The sequence below is a fragment of the Nematolebias whitei genome, chromosome 8 (genome assembly GCF_014905685.2).
Source record: "Nematolebias whitei isolate Nwh7 chromosome 8, NemWhi1, whole genome shotgun sequence".
Taxonomy (NCBI): Eukaryota; Metazoa; Chordata; class Actinopteri; order Cyprinodontiformes; family Rivulidae; genus Nematolebias; species Nematolebias whitei.
This window is the reverse complement of record NC_056505.1, coordinates 6,873,884-6,890,792: the sequence shown is the minus strand read 5'-3', so window position 1 is coordinate 6,890,792 and position 16,909 is coordinate 6,873,884. Positions and strand designations below refer to the sequence as shown.

The window sequence follows — 16,909 nt, the reverse complement described above, 5'->3', positions numbered from 1 at the left end:
TTAAGTCTCTTGCACGTCTTGTTTTTGACATTTTACATCTCATTTTGTGTCATTTTTCAGCTCTATTATAACCATTTTAAGTCTGTTGAGTGAAAGTTTGCCTTTTTGTGTCATTTTAAATAATTTTCTTATTTCTGTGTCAGACTACATGCTTTTCGTTCCTTCCTGGGATTTCCAAGTAGTAAATATATTAGATAGTAAGCTCTGTGAACCCTCGAGCCTCTTTTTCTGCGCCTGTTTCGGCTCTGTACAGTAATCTGTCCATGCTTCTCATCATGCAGCGTCTTGTCATGGAAACAGAGGAAAAGCAGATGGCAGCTGATTGAATACAACTCCCATTTAGAGGTAATCTGCAGTTCTGCCCGTCGTTGCTGCCGCCAACTTACTCTGCATGGGGACAACGGGGTTGTTTGGAGGGGAGGGGGTGGAGAGGGCAGTGGGAGGCGGAGTGCTGGATCTCCCTTCTCCGTCGGGAACGGGCCCTGAACCCCTGCGCACCGAGCCCAGCAGGTCGGCGAACTTTGCAGCAGCTGAGTTTGAGAAGGTAGGGACACTGCGTTTAAACCACACTGTCCACACCTGTGTGGACTTGAACAATGGATCTAAGCTCCTTTTTCACAAAAACTCTAAAACTAGAAGGCTGACAAGTGAAATTTAGACGTTAATCAAACAGTTATTATGGTCTGAATAACATTCAGAGCAAACTTCATGCGCAGGAATGTCAAAAAAACAAAGACGGACATGAAGCAGGACTGTGCTGTTGTTCCATTTCAAGTCCATCAGAGGGAGACAAGTCCAAACGATCATGAAGACATGGGAATAAAACTGAAGATGCATACATAATTTGTTGTTTTACACTCCTAACGCTGTTATTAAAAAGTTTTAGTCTGCTGACTGTAGGGTGCAGAGACGCTGCCGACTCTCTGCAAGTCAGGGTATCTCAGGGCACAAAACAGCAGCAGTTGTTTGCTTTTAATTCATGCAGGGACTGAATGAACACGCAGAGGGTATTTCATCAACAACTAGCAGGGGTGGGGGGGGTGTTACAGGCAGCGTTTGTCCAACCATGCTGACTTACAGTGCACAGCAGCTGAGGAGCCCTGAGAGCTATCAGGCTGGGAGCTTGTGCTGGACTGCGCCTTAAACGAGCTGTTGTCTAAGCTCTTTCCTGACAACGTGCACACACACACAGAATGACACCAAACACAAGTATTTCAAGAAATGACAACCAGGCGGACATTTTGAACAACAAATGAGAGAACTGTGACAGAGACGATGAAAGGACTTGTAAGATGACACCATGGGGATTCATAAACGAGAGAAATATGCTTTTTATTCTCCCTCAAACTGACAAATTACAGCTTCTCTCAGCTGGAACAACTAAAATCTTGATCTCTGCGAATGTTTCGGTCTCAGCAGGATTTACAGCTGTGGCTGCTGCTGTTTTATTGAGACAAGAATAGAAGCCTTGCCGGTGAGCAAAGGGATAATGACGACTGTGATGGCCACGATAATTAGGAAGGTTACTCGAGCTCATCTTTAAATGTAAAATCAACAACTTTTCCAAATTTCCCATCCGTGGGACAATAAAGGTTGTTTCTATTCTATTCTATTCTATTCTATTCTATTCTATTCTATTCTATTCTATTCTATTCTATTCTATAACTGACAAATAAATGGAAAAAAAAGTGTTGTGCAATGAAGACAACAAATAAATAGGAGACAATCCTGCCACTGGTTTAGATACTCAGTGCAAACTATGAAACTAAAGATATGTAGTAAGCAGGTCTGAAATGTGGGTACTCAATGTAAACAAAGTATTTGTTTACTGAAAACCACAGAATCTGGGGCCTAGATTGAGACACATTAAGGTGGTTGTAATCTCTGTACATAAACAAATATGGTGGAATTAGACAAGCATAGAAACTCTGGTGTTTAGCTGGATTTATAAGAATAAATCTGCTGCTAAACACTAAAGAAAAGAGAAATATAGAGTGAGACAACTGTCGAGAATAAATATTTGGGGTTGGACAGGGCGGTGGAGCGCCATAAAAGACAGAGCTTGGTATTCAAACAAACAAAACTTGTGCTAGACCGCTAAGTTTATTGTTTGAACCCAACATATATTTTTATTTACCCGCTTTACTCGACAAATCTGTGCATAAACATGTACCAGTGTATCAAAAGTAAGACCTTCTCTGGACGTTGCCATTGTTTATCTATTGTCAGTCACTTCAGCTGTTTCCGTAGGTAAATGAACAAATAAGCAGTCCTTTAAAAATTGGGCTTATAAACCCAGCGAAGTGCAGTCAGGCCATCTGGATGTTTTTTTTTTTTTTTTTTTTGAGACGTTTCGTCCTTCATTCAAAGGACTTCATCAGTTCAAGGAGTCACAAACAAACTCAGTCCCACAAGCAGCACACTCCCATAGTGGACCAACCAGTTTACTGGTGATGAGATGATTTCTGGGGCCCGCCCTCTCCCCCGTCGACTCCTCTGAGGCAGCCATAGCCCAAGTGGTTCAAAACATCAAAGTTCATGCTCAGTAATATGGGGTCGCGGTGGGATAGAGGTAGGGCAGCCGACTCGGGACTCGAAAGTCCCAGGTTCGATCCCCAGCCACATGTCGTGGTGTCCTTGAGCAAGACACCTAATCCCTAACTGCTCCCCGAGCACCTTACATAGCTGCCCACTGCTTCACCTGGGTGTATCCCAGATGTGATGGGCTAAATGCAGAGAACTAATTTCTCTATTGTATGAACATACAATGATGACAACACATAGCACTGTATATTATTATTATTATTATTATGCAGGTAAAAACATCCAACAAAGTTCAGTCAGGTCATCTAGACGTTTTTTATTGTTGTTGTTAGGCCTGTTGCAATAAGCAATAAATCAATTAATCGCATGATAAATTAAAATTATCAACCTCATTTTCATTTATCGGCTTTATCGTTTCTTCTCGTCTCTTTCTACTGAAGACACTGGACGACAAAAGGCTCAACTCCGGTGCTCTTCACTGATCCCTCCCCTTCTCTTTAAAATCTGTTTTAACTCCTATTTTTCTTAGAGACACGCTGCTCGCTCCCTCACTATCCATCCTTCGGTTCAAACAGTCTTATTCTGCCATCTAGTTGTCAAAAATTAACAAACATTTCTTCTTAAATTTGACATTACTAATTATGGTCAAATGTCAAACAATATTATCGTTTATCGCAGTCATTTCTGAGACAATTAATCGCGTAGCAAAATGTGTTATCGTGACAGGCCTAGTTGTTGTTGCTGAGTTTGTTTGTGGCTCCTCGAACTGATGAAGTCCTTTGGATGAAGGACGAAACGTCTCAACAACAAAAAAAAAAACCTGTCCAGATGACCTGACTGAACTTTGTTGGATTTTTGACCTGGATTATTGAGCATGGACGATGATGTTTGCTTACAACTCTTTAATTAAAGGCCACATTAATCAACATCCCATCACATGGAGTGCCTTTGAGACTGTTCTCTCAGGTTTGTTGCTCACTCTTATCTAAAAACAGAAACCAAGAACAACCAACAGGAAAGAGTTGAGCTCACATTGTTTGACTGACAGATGATATTTAGGAAGTCAGCAGTGCAACATCCCAGCTACTACAGAAACTTAAAAAATAAAATAAAATCAAGACAAAAAATCTGAATAGTCTATGATAAAGAGATTTTCTCTCAGCCGTTTAGGACATAAGGAGAATGCTGGTAAGTATTGAAACCAAGACAACAGATATAAACATCCTCCAAATGCCAGTGAGAGCGTTGAGTTTCAGTCAGCTGTCCACCGTTAACCTGACGAGATCCCACAAAGACCAACGAGGCACGAACTGTTCTCGACTCACCCTCCCCCCACACTCACCTTGCTCCTGAAGTTTGCTCTGCACTATCTCCCCGTTAATTTCTTAAGAGTGAGAAAAATGCTGCGCGAGACGGATACCATCCAGGGGTGGCGCTAGCAGAGCGGAGCGCGCTCACTGTATCGGCTCTCTGGGCAGCTTGTCTCTGCTTTCTGCCACCGAGGTTAAATTTAGGCCTCCGCTTTTAGCTCTGACTACCAAGTCAAGGTGTCCCAACCCTCTCTGCTCCTGCCAGAGGGGAGTGCTGGTCAGGATTCATTTTGGAAGAAGAGGGTGGGGCAGAATACCTTCATGTATAAAGGGATATAACATAAGACAAGAAAGGCTAAACATACAAAAGAATAATATATATATATATAACAATTTGAGTGCTGTTCATGAAAATTGATTGATTTGGATGGGTGTGCTCTGTTTGCATGTACATGTATTAAAAGCCTACTTCTGAAATTCCAACAGCAGGTTGGCTTGAAACAGTAATGAGGGCTACTTATGGGACAGAACTGGTTGACAGGCTGCAGACTGATGAAGTCCTCTGGATGGGGGGACAAAATGTTTCTCACTTAAAGAAACTTGTTCAGATGACATGATTTAACCTTTTTTCTTGTGCAAAAGAATAAATAAATAAGTGAAGTTGTGCTCTTTCATCAATCCTGCCCTCACAGGGAGGCACTTTGGTAAAAATGTTAAATTAGAATCCATGTTTTATGCAGACGCAAACAATTTTGAATCTATTTTAAAATGTCAAAAAACTGATTAATAGTTAATGTTAATAACAAGCTGTTGATGAATGCAAAGGTGGAACTCTAAAGAGTTTATGGCGTGCACACAACAGAAGGAGGAGACATAACAGCTCCTTCTGCACTGAAAGTCAATATTAAGAAGTACTTGACTTTTATAAAGTTAAAGGGAAAAGTGAAGTTGGTAAGAAGTTATGTCCATATTTCAACATGGAAGAGACAGAAAAAACAGCTGGATTGAAAACTCTGAAAATGAGAGGCGAATTCTAAAGTCCACTGTAACTTTTGTTATGAAGGACTTGCGTCGGCGTTCAGCGGTTGAAATCCAAGGCTTTTGCACCTTGTTTTGGTGCTATGGTAAAAAGTTCATATTCCCACACTCTAAGTGACCCAGTGTTTCTCCTACCATTATACAAGCAGGGCGCCCAGCCCTGTCAACAGAACCGAGTGCCCCGCCTACTGAACACCCCCCCCGCCCCCCAAACATGTGCCAGCACTGACATAATGCTAAGCTATAGTGAAAAAAAGGTTTATAAGATCAATCATCCAGGTAAATAAATACAAAAAAGTTTAAATCATGTCGTCTGGACAAGTTTCTTTTTGAGAGAAACATTTCATCTTTCATCCAAAAGACTTCACAGTCTGAGGCCTGCCAACCCAGATCTGTCTTATAAATAGCACCTCGTTGAAGTGTTTCAAGCCAGCCTCCTGGTGAATTCCAAGCAACTGGTTTTAACACATAGAAAAGGGTCCATCCATCCCAAACAATCGATCATTGTGCATAACTAAGCTAGCAACACGCAATACAGATGCGCTAGACAAAAAGCTATGACTATGGAAGTAGCGCTCCATGCTGAGCCGTCTGTTTATGATGCATAAACATCTATTAACACAGAATTATACACCACTGTCGTCTGCAACTTGACTTCTATTGTTCACTTAGTTTCTACAATATGGTGTAAATAAAAACGTATACTGCAGTGTGGAGCTAAATACTTTTTCCTTTAGGTCAAAGATTGTATTTTCTGGATGTTCTTTGGAATGTGCTGAGTAGTACCGAGATGCATCCATAAGCATTTTGTAATTGCATCACAGATCTCTGAATTGTAAGTGAATCGTGAACAGCCTTAAGATTCCCACCCCCAAAATCAACCTAAATGTTCAACAAAGTAAAAGCAAGTTTTGGCTTCTCAAACACTGCACACAGTTATTAAGCAAATATATATATATACATATATATATATATATATATTGCAGAATGCATCAATATGTATGACTTGCAATAAACAAATGCCACATTTAGACTAAATTCTGTCTTGCCTTACTGTCCCCACAACACAATTATCTGTGCACTTCAGCATCTCAGCCACTTTGCATCTTCTGTGGGCATCTAGAGAAGTGAGGGTCCACCTCACTGAACAAATAAAAGGCATTTAGAGAATAAATGTACGGTTCTTGGAAATATAATAGCACAACATTCACTGCATCCAAACTCATTTGCAAAAATGAAATTGTGCATCCTGAGTGGGTAGAAACTAACAGGATTTCTGCTTTAACTATAAAAAATCTTTAGTGATGTCGTGTTTCGGGCTTTGTCTTTGCCACATATTGGAGGCTTTGACACCATTTACTTCTGGACACTACAGGCAGGTGGCAGCTGAGTAATTTGAAGAACAGTGGGTTCCTCACAGCTTCCAGACGAAGTTTTAACAAGTCTTTTGCAGCTAATTTGCACCTTTTATTTATTGCACTTTTGATGACCCCAATGATTGGCAGCAACAAGCTGTTAAATCATCTCATCACATAAAACACGGTTATTTCAAGAAGGTTGCACCTAACTGAAAATAACCCAATTTGTGATGTTTTACGGGCTGAAAAACATCTATTTTGGTTCATCTTATATAATGTTTAGTTGACAACTTTAAACTAAAATAAGTTATTTAACAAGCAGGTAGTAAACTTGAATGTTGTAGTTGCTATGGAATTTGTGAGGTAGTTTAGAAAACTTTACATGTAGATGGAGGAAACGCAAGCCCACAATTTGTTCTGTATGTTGGCACTTAAATGCTACATTCATGATTCGGTTTAGACACATGGCGCTCAGCGGAGATGTTGAGAACAGGGGCGTTCTGCTGTGCTGGCACAAAGTACAGGCTGAACACAAGCACTAAGAAGACAAAAAAAGACTCAGCACAGAAGCGCGTGCTGAAGTTATTTGCTGAAACGTGGGTTATGCTCTGCACTTCCACAACCATTACACACTCTCAGACACGCAACACAAGCACACACTCCTGCCAGCTGACGCTCCACACAGGCATGTTGGCATTTCTGAGGAGTGGATTTCAACCAAACACTTGGAGAAAGCCAAGCTGCGACGGCGTTACAAGACCTCTAACATGTCGCAGCCACATGCTCACCTCTCAGACACAGTTGATTTCAGCAATTAGGGAAATATAAGCTGAAGGAGGCCATACAGCCGGGCTCCACAAGGGGTCAGTAAGAGGTTAGCTGTCAGATGCTCGACTGCACAAATTAAAGCACATTTCCACCATCCATATGACACATTTCCTGAACATTTAGAGAATCTTTCAGTGGCTGTTTCACAGAAATAGTGTAAAAAAAACAAGGTCAAATCTTCCCATTTAAAACCGTTGCAGAAGCAATCAGCAGTTGCCATCGAGACACTCTCCTGCCCCGAGGCTCATTAAATTACATTTACAGAAGCTCAAGCAAAACAGAGCACAAAATGCTTAAAATGATCCGTTTTAAATGCTCTTTGGATTACTACCAATAAAGCACTTTGACAAACTCCTTGAGTAACAAACAAGCATATTTACTGACCGGAAATTTAATTATTTAGTTTGTCAAATCTTGCAGAAAATCTAAGAAGCCCTCTAAGAAACAAACAGATATTTGCTTTACAATTTTCCATCATGTATTTATTCCTTGCACTGTTCTGTCTCTGCCTAAAAAAAGCTCCAACCACAAGTGTCTGCAGTTTCACAAGTTGGCTGCAGTAAAAATCAGTTCTGTGGAAGCGTCAAGCGATGGTTCAAAACTTGTGAAGATCCCAGTTTCAGCGTTTCTGAGCTCTGAAATTGGCCATTTGAAAAGCTTTTGTGTCCGTGCAGCTTTACCTTTCACATCCTCGTCCTCCACGGTGGTGTTGCTGCTGTCCGACGACTCCTGGAGAAACAGAGACAATCAGTGTGTGTTTGAGCTCAGGACTCAAATTGTGCAGGAAACAAATAAAAAAAGTAGATCACAAGAGGGGTTAAGACCTTTAATTTATGCTGGCTGAAAACAGCAGGGGCATATCCTTCATCACAAAACTGTTAGTATTTTTATCTAGACTGACGCTGGATTTTTGATCTACTCAGAGACTGGATTATAATGAAATTATGACCCGGTTCTGACTGGTTTAAATGGGGCCAGCAGTTCTAAAAAGAGTCTCCCGGGGAGTCAATATCCGTCAAGGAATAGAGTTTTTATTGGCTCGCTGCATCACGTAGAAAGGCTTTTTATGCACCGTATCATTTTCCTTTCATGTTAATGAGATCACACTTAGCCCGGCCTCTTATCCACGTGATAGGCTGAGCTCACCTTCTGCGAAGGAGTCTAGGCCCTATACATTTGTAATGTCATGTGACATCCGGCCTTCCAGTGCAGGATCCCGCGCCAGTTGTATCAGAGGCCAGCGCTGTAAACTGTAACCTTCTCCTGCTTTGATTTAATACAACTGGTAAAACTTAATTCACGTTTCCTTGATTTATTGATAGTACGAGTTGCTGCTTCTGAGGGAGGTCTGAGCCGGGGGGCAGTGCAGGCTGGAGGCGGACCCGGGGTCCGAGATGAGGCCTGAGGCCCACAGCTAACAACAGCTAGTTGCAGTAGCTTGGGGCCCGCATCGGCTCATGTTGCAACAAAACCAAGAACATCTGAGAACATCTATTAAATCAAAACAAACTAACATGGACTCAGGAGCCAAAAGAGACAGAATCAGTTTTAATCAATGCTGATAATATTTTATCCACAATCATTAACATGAGCCAAGTTTAGGTGAAAAATCAAGACACTATTTCCAACTGTTGGAAAGCTTTAGGAGACATTTTACCATGAACCTGAAACCTTTTTTTTAAATGACAAAGCTCACTCCTCTGAATCCTTAGCATGTGCATCACACATTAAGGATAAATATCAGCTTCTCTTTGAGAAGAGGCTCTCGTCTCTCTTTGTTCCCCGCAAAATACCTAATTGGAAGAGGCTTATCCACCCATCTGAAAAACGAAAGCCTTCTCACAGAAAGACTGGTTGCCATCTTGAGGAGGGCAGCAGATTGTTTGGTTATATTTATCCACCTGTCTGTCTGCCTCACTGTCTTTTTTTCTGTTGTGCGCTTTCGCCAGAGGAGATTCGGATTTCCAATTAGCAGATTAAATGGGTCTAAATTCCCCTGCATGTGGAGTGTTGAGAGACTCGATGACCTGATTAGAGGTGTGCCAACAGCATCACGAGCAAAAGTGTTTTTTATAGCCTTTAAAGCGAACAGCTGGTGACCCGAGCAGAGAAAGGAGTGAGGAAAATAAACTTCACTTATTTTACTGCAGAGAACAAGACGCATTTAAGGAAAAACACTCCCCTAAATATTAGAAATAAACGTCAAAGCATGACTGTATATTGTATTTTACGGAGAAGTATAATAAAAGAGATGTTGTTAAAAAAAAAAAAAAACTCCATCAAAGTATCACATATTCACTAAATGTGATTATCCATGTTAAGATATTAGCTTTCTTTTACTTTTAAACTTTAAAAGCATCAAGTCCTTAATTGGACTGCTCAGAAATGTTCTTGGCGTTCAGCACAAATGTGTTACTGGCTCCAAAAGTTTGGATAACAGTAATTCTCAAACCCCCAGACTGAAAGGTCAAGTATGCTTCTTCCAACTATAACTGGACCTGAAAATATCAACAGCACTGGATGCACAGTGTCTGCAGTGTTCTGATGTGGGTTTGGAACAAAGTACCGTCATTTCCGGACTAAATTAAATTTCCCGCGGCTCATACAATGCTGTGGCTAATTTATGATTTTTTTTTTTAATGTGCTAACGAGCTTCATGCTGCCAAAACATTTAGCCTCGTCACACCCGGGCACTCGCATAGCTGCTCGATACACGTCTCTCTTGGGGGGGGTGGGTCCTCGTTACTCAGTGAGACTACCTATATAAATCAAGGTTAAAAAAATCTGACCAATGAAATTACCGAACAGGTCAGTGGGCATTGCGTAGGAGGAAGATAGCGATCAATGACTTCCTGGTAGGCTATAGATTTTATTTTATTTTTTTAATCAGTCATGCTACAGTCACTGTTCAAAAAAAAAAGTTTTACTGTACGTACTGTATTTGTATATGTTACCGGTACGTATTTAACTAAAAGTTTTAAAAATATTTCTGTGTAAATATGTCATATTACAATGTGGACACCCGCAGCTTATATACATGCATGGCCTATGTATGTACTTTTTTTTAAATTTTGTAGGCGTGGCTTATATATATGTACAATTTAAAAAATATTTTTATTTAGTGGGCGTGGCTTATATTCGGTTGCGCTCAATAGTCCGGAAATTACGGTAATAGTAATGTTTTTTTGGTTTGCTTTGTGTGTGAATCACAAGTAAACAGATAAAAATGTTAGAACACAACAGATGCCTTGGTCATGCCTGGTGGAAAATATCTAATGACAAACTCATGCAGGAACATGCACAACTTTTAAAAACACTCGGTGGAAAGTGTAAATCCACATTTTAAGAACTACTTTTAGAAGCTACAAGAGTGTCAAAAAAAAAAAAAAAAAGGGGGGGGGATTTTCTTAACTACATCATGGCTCTCTGTGTACAACTGGGATTTTTTTTATCTAATTTAAAAAAATCTCACTAATGTACCTGATTAGAACATCTGCCATTTGCTTTAGTTGGTTGAACGAACAAGACAAAAAAAAGCGACGGGTTGATAACGGGAGTTTTAAAGTCTTTAAGCTTTTTCAAAACATAATAAACGTCAAGTTTTATAAACTATTGTTTACTTGTGCTTTGCTGGATCATTGTATTTAAATGTTACCATTGTTTCCACTCTAACACACGTACTCATGCTCACTTTGCTTTATAGTCTTTATCATGACAAAGGACCCACTTGCTGTCAAACTTGTTTACTTGACGGGGAACCATTTTCAGACATTTTACTACACAATTACTTTATTAAGTAATAAGATGAATGCTGTTTTGTTTTCTTTCACAATCTTCATATTGCCTATTATGCACTAGTGTATGGATCGTACAAACCCTTTCTACCAGAAGATAATGTGTATGTAATGCACACATTACCCAACATGCATTGACAAATAAATTCAAAGCTCATCAGTATTTTTTGTTTTTATTGGAAATTCAATAAAGCCATTAAAATTTTACTAATTTAGTTTCTACACCTCTCTAGTCACTACTAAGTGGCCGCAGCTTGTCCTGTTTTCAACTGGCTGATGTGTATCAAATAATTACAATTTGTCCAAACTGAGGCCTGCTGGGTCACATGACCGAAGAAGCGCATTTAAACTGGATCCATTGGGGACAGGGGGAGCTGTGGTTCACATATAAGCTAGAACATAAACAAAACAATAGCATAATTGTTTTAGAAGAAGAAAAAAATGACAAATGGTTTCATAAAATGACGGAACAAACCTTAATATATATTTGCTATCAGACCAGGACTACAAAGGTGAGTATTTATATACATATTATAATAAAATCAATGTTTTTGTTTGTGTTACTCCTAGTTTGGAGAACTTTCTAGTTATATCTCACTTCCAAACATTATTTGCTTGTTTCCATGATTAATAATCAAGCTCATCCTGCATTAGTTGACTCCTAATAAATATGTAATAAGTTGATGAGATGTATAAAAAGAGTCACTTTACAAGAGACCAAATGAAAAATAAATCTCAGGCTGGCTTTTAGCCCCTGACCAGAAATTCACAAAAATAAACAAAGAAAACATGCAAAACATTATTCAGCTGGCCTTTCTGCTGCTGGACTGCTAAGAAATAATAACTGGGTGGTACAGTAACAACTTGTGTTGTTATAGTTACATGGTTAGTACTTGGTTTAGTTAGCAACGATTGAGACTAATAAACTGAGAAGTTTTACATCAAAGCTAAATCTTCGTTGTGTTTTAGCTTTTGAAACGAAGTTTGATGTTTCAAATCTTTATCATATTACAAATGCATTTGCAAAAAAAAAAGGTTTGCATTGAGAAAAATATTAAATGAAGTTGCACTCAAACTACACAGGATGATGATGAGGACTTTAACAAAAGATGGAATCTGTCAACAATCCAAACCATGTTGTGTTTGTAGAGTCACAACATTTATTTAGGGAGTTAGAGAATATCTATGAAGACACACAAATGATATAACCAGAGTCAAAGGAGCGCTCACACAGATGCATGTTAAAAAAGGATATAAAGGACAGGAGAAGAAAAGGAAGAGGAGGAGAATGACAAAGAAGGATGGAGAGTAGGGTTAGGACTGGGAGGATGAAGAATACCTTTGTCCCGTCCACTGGGTTATGGATGACAGTTGTCTGAGGTTCCTGGAGGAAGAGGAGGGGAGGCGAAAGAAAATGGAGGAAAAGTAAGACAGAAAGGGAAAGAAAGTGAGCAGAATTTGACATAAATGTAGACAGAAATGATTAAAAGTTTAAAAAAGAAAATAAAGAGAAATGTGAATGCTGGGTGAATAGAAAGTGTTTGTAAAGTTGGGTGGAGAAGATGGGGTTGAAACATCCCCCCTCCTCCCCCATTAAAGCAATGGAGTGGGTGGATGAGCTGAACACTAACTGTTCTGCAGACAAACCAACAGAGACGGTGCTACATTTCTTACCAAAATGTCTGCTGAGAGCACATCACACTTAGAGAATCTGCTAAAATTCACCTTCACATCAACAGTAAGTAAACAAGGTGTTTTACTTTAAAACATGCATTTCTCTGCAACATATCTTTCATAGATTTGTTTACGGAGCTTAAAAAACTGTTATTTTACTTGAATGTACCTAACCTTTTGCTGCATAAGAGCAAGTCTTTTATTTTTGAACCAGTATGCATAATCCTATTCAACATGATGCAAATATTCACTGAATCATGTGAAATGTAAAAATCTAATGGGACAAATCAGCCAGCTCATACAATATGCATAAAGCGTGCTGTGACAGAGACAAACACGAGCTCCGACGTCCTGCAAGGTGCTGGCACACCCGACCAAAAAACTCTGCGATACCTCCAAGACGGAGACAACTCAGTGTTCGTCCCAACAGACGGCGCCATCACTGCCAGAGGCTGGCGTTCTTTCAGGTTTTACTCTGAATATAAACACAAATCTGTCAGAGTGGTTGGTACTTGTTGGGATTAAGCGTATGGAGACTGCCTTTTAATGACGCAAAATAATCCATTTAACTTCTTGTTGTTTTTCCTACATCACTCAGAGCACAGGAAGCCACAAAAAGAGCCAGTTTTTCCATCTTGTTTTATTACTATCAAGTATTCTTCTAACCTCTTATTTTTATAAAGTCCATCTAACATTGTTAGCACATTTAGTGGCTCCTTCGAAACACCAGTTCTTGACCTTTGCGACTTAATCCACAATGTTCCCTTCTTGTTCCAGAGGCTCTGATTCCTGATGACTCAGGCTCTTCACAGATTTTATTCCTCCCTTGTCTACAGCTGTCTCCACTTCATGAACAGTAAATCAGAAGCCATCAGCACCTGCCATATCCTTCCCAGGACTCCTCTCCCCCTCAGGAAGTGACACCTCTGTGATGACCAGTCATTGGTTGTCTCTCTTGGTGATGCTCCTGCTGTTGTCAAGGCAACCGTTTCCCAGGGAAACAAGCACTGATGGCAACTTGATAATGAGTGAGAACAAAGTACCTGGGGTTTTCACATTAGGAGGGTGTGAGTGCTGATGGCATCGTGTCTTTAGATGGGGGGAGTTTACTGATGACCTCACATTAAAGCGATTAAACTAAATCCATTTATTCAGACAGGAGTCAACATGAGTAGTTTAAATATATTTATACGAGTGCACACTACACATCCTTTCACCTGACCTTACAGTTTCCAGGTCAGAAGATTAGGGTCAATGCTAGTGATGGTCCGTCTCTCCCTGCTCTCAAAGGAATGAACAAATGTACCAAATAGCTAAATGCTAACTAGTTCGAGCCCCTGGCAGCAGAATAGAGATCACAGCCGCCCTCCCACTCTCTGTTCCCTTCAAAGATCAGAGAAAAAGCCTCTTCTACTCTCAGCTTTAGTCCATATTTTCGTAAAAACCCTTTAGAGAATGAACGTAACTAGCACATTTAACACTTCTAAAAAAAAAAAAAACCACATAAGATTAATAGTTTAATAGAGTGAAAAACATTACCAACTCCATTTTTTACCACTTGTGCATAGTCAGATCGCAGGGGCAACAGGTCCAGGAGAGAAACCCAGACGTCCCTCTCCCCAGTTAAACTTTCCAGCTCGTTCTGGGGGACCCTGAGGCCAGCCCGGTCTAGAGAAGATACACAATCCCACCAACGACTTCTGGGTCTTCCTCGGGGGCCTCCTACCAGTGTGATGTGCCCAGAAAACCTCTAAAGGAAGGCGTCCAGGAAGCATCCTAATCAGATGCCAGAACCATCTCAACTGACTCCTTTCGATACAGAGGAGCAGCAGCTCTACTCCAAGCTCCCCTGGGTGACAGAGCTTCTCACCTCATCTTTAAGGCTAAGCCCGGCCACCCAGCGAAGGAAGCCCATTTTGGCCACTTGTACCCAGGATCTCGTTCTTTCAGTCATGATCCAAACCTCAAACCTTATGGCCACGAGTGAGGGTTGCAACGTAGACAGACCAGTGAATCAAGCTTGCCTTTTGACTCAGCTCATTCTTCACCATGACTGACTGAAGCAAAGCCCTTGTTACCGAGGACGATGCCACAATCCGTTGATCTATCCCCTGTTCCATCCTACCGTTAACTCGTTAACAAGACACCCAGATACTTGAACTCCTTCAACTGAGGCAAACTCTCTCCCCCTGATGCGGAGGGGGCATTCCATCCATTCCCGGTCAAGAACCATGGCCTCAAACTTTGAGGAGGTGACTGTCATTCCAGCTGCTTCACACTCTGTTTGTGAATCACCCCAATGCATGCTGAAAGTCTTGGCCTGAAGATGCTAGCAAAACCACATCATCCGCATGAAGCAGAAATGAGACCCTGAGGTTCCCAAACCAGACACCCTCCTCTCCACGACTGCATCTCCAGATCGTGTCCATAAACACCACAAACAGGATCGGAGACAAGGGAGAGCCCTGGCGCAGTTCAACCCACACCGAGAACTCCTGCTTTGGTTATACAGGGACCAGCAAAAAACTAACCTCACACACACAAAAAAAAAAAAAAAAAAATCACACACACAGTGTAAAGCATGCCTCTTTAAAAAGCATGCTCCTGTGGCTTTTTGTTTTGGACTCAACAGACTAGAAGACTTCATGGATTATTACATGCTCTGCTGTGTTACATGTCGCCGTTGATGATGAGAGCAGCATCTGCAACTCAGTTGTCACCCATTTTATGACCGAGCCTGGCTGCAAGCCTGACGGTATAAAAAGACATGATGCTGCATAAGGAACCAAGGTTTAAAATAGGAAAAGCTAATATAAAAACCCATAAACTACACGACTTACTAAAAATACAGCTGTAGAACTGAGCTCCTCTCAACTGTAGAAATGTGGCTCATTTTATGATCGTATGCCTTTTTGTCAGAAATATTTCTTTCCATTTTATGTTGGACTAAATATTCACCAAAAACTGGAGTCCAAGAGCAGGTTGCCAACTCCCTCCATAGAATCACCACCGTAATGTGGTGGTGGTGTGTGTGTGTGTGTGTGTGTGGGGGGGGGGGGGGGGGGGGGGGGGGGGGGGGGGGGGGGGGGGGGGGGGGTTTGATACCCCATGTGATCCCAGGGGCTATGTTGTCTGGGGCATTAGCCCCTGGTAGGGTCTCCCATGGCAAACAGGCCTCGGTGGAGGGGTCAGACTAAGAGTGATTCAAAACCCTTGATGGTAGAACAACAGATGCACCAGGAACCTCACCCAGGTGGAACGTCAGGTGGAAAAATCCACATCAGTAATTGTGATTATAAATGCAACACAACCCTACATGTTCCCACAGATCAAGAGGAGTTTATGTTAAATGCAAACACTGGAGATATGGGTGTTAAAAAATTATGTTTATAAACTCAAGAACCTTAAAGTTTCCATTTCAATTCACCAGATTTTTCAGGTTTTTAAAATAGACAAAAGTGGAAGAATTCTCTCAAAATGGCTGGTGTTTTTTAGTCCTTTGGATTCTCTGGGGTTTTACAATGGGGAACTATTTTCTTGCAGGAGGAAGGGGGTAAATTGCACTGACAGTCCTGGCAGGCATGTGATGTCTGTTTCTTTTTTAGAAAACAAGAAGAAAAAAAATGGCACAGCTGCACAATTTCAACCTGGATACAAGTCATGTGGCATATCCACCTGCCACAGCCAAATGTCTCCTGACACTACCTGCTGATTTAAGACCTAACCAACCACTGTGGCCATGGCAGAAACTCGGCAAAGATTACCCACAACTGGCAGGCAGAGAGAGGAAAAACAGACACAAGACGAAGGATTGAGGAGCAGGACAGAGTACAACGAGGTGTCTTTAAGGACAAACAGGCTATAGAAAAAGAGACGGACACATGAACAGGTGAAGAGGGGTTAGGAGGTAAATACCAGAGCAGGTGACGGGATGTTTCCTTTGGGGCTGGTGACTATGCTGTTTTTGGTGCTGTTTGTCTGGGGCTGTGCAGGAAAGGAAAGGGAAAGGGAGGAGACACAACAAGAGTGTTAACATCAGCAAGAGTGTGTGTGTCCATGCGAGTCTATTTGTGAGCTTTTTAACTTGATGCTTATGAGGTGGGAGCATTCTGAATATAATTTTAATGTATAAGCCACATTCAGATTTTTCCTTCTCTGAAATTTGCCCTGTAATGAAAATCTCCATATTGAGATGAAACATAATACGAAGCGAACAACCTCACAAGCACAGCAAGATAAAAATAGGTGCATATCATCATATCATGTACAACGTGGAGTCCAGAAGGTGGGAGGCAGATACAGTCATACAAACTAAACATCATCTTAAAGGCTAAACTGCTGTTATTATGAGTGGTATAACGAA

The 16,909-nt window shown here is 41.0% G+C and overlaps 1 protein-coding gene across 2 annotated transcripts in view; it reads right to left on the bottom strand.

Annotated features, from left to right (window-relative positions):
* The window catches only part of camk2b1 (calcium/calmodulin-dependent protein kinase (CaM kinase) II beta 1), an 87,423-nt gene that overhangs the window by 7,509 nt on the left and 63,005 nt on the right, over positions 1 to 16,909 (bottom strand). Inside the window, exons 14-17 of one of the 2 annotated variants that reach the window (XM_037680871.1) lie at positions 16,462 to 16,530; positions 12,212 to 12,256; positions 7,759 to 7,807; positions 387 to 530 (exon numbers count right to left, since the gene is read on the bottom strand). In XM_037680871.1, coding sequence (XP_037536799.1) covers positions 387 to 530; positions 7,759 to 7,807; positions 12,212 to 12,256; positions 16,462 to 16,530 — 307 coding nt within the window. The remainder of the gene's footprint in view (positions 1 to 386; positions 531 to 7,758; positions 7,808 to 12,211; positions 12,257 to 16,461; positions 16,531 to 16,909) is intronic. The other variant, XM_037680873.1, reaches the window with a different exon arrangement.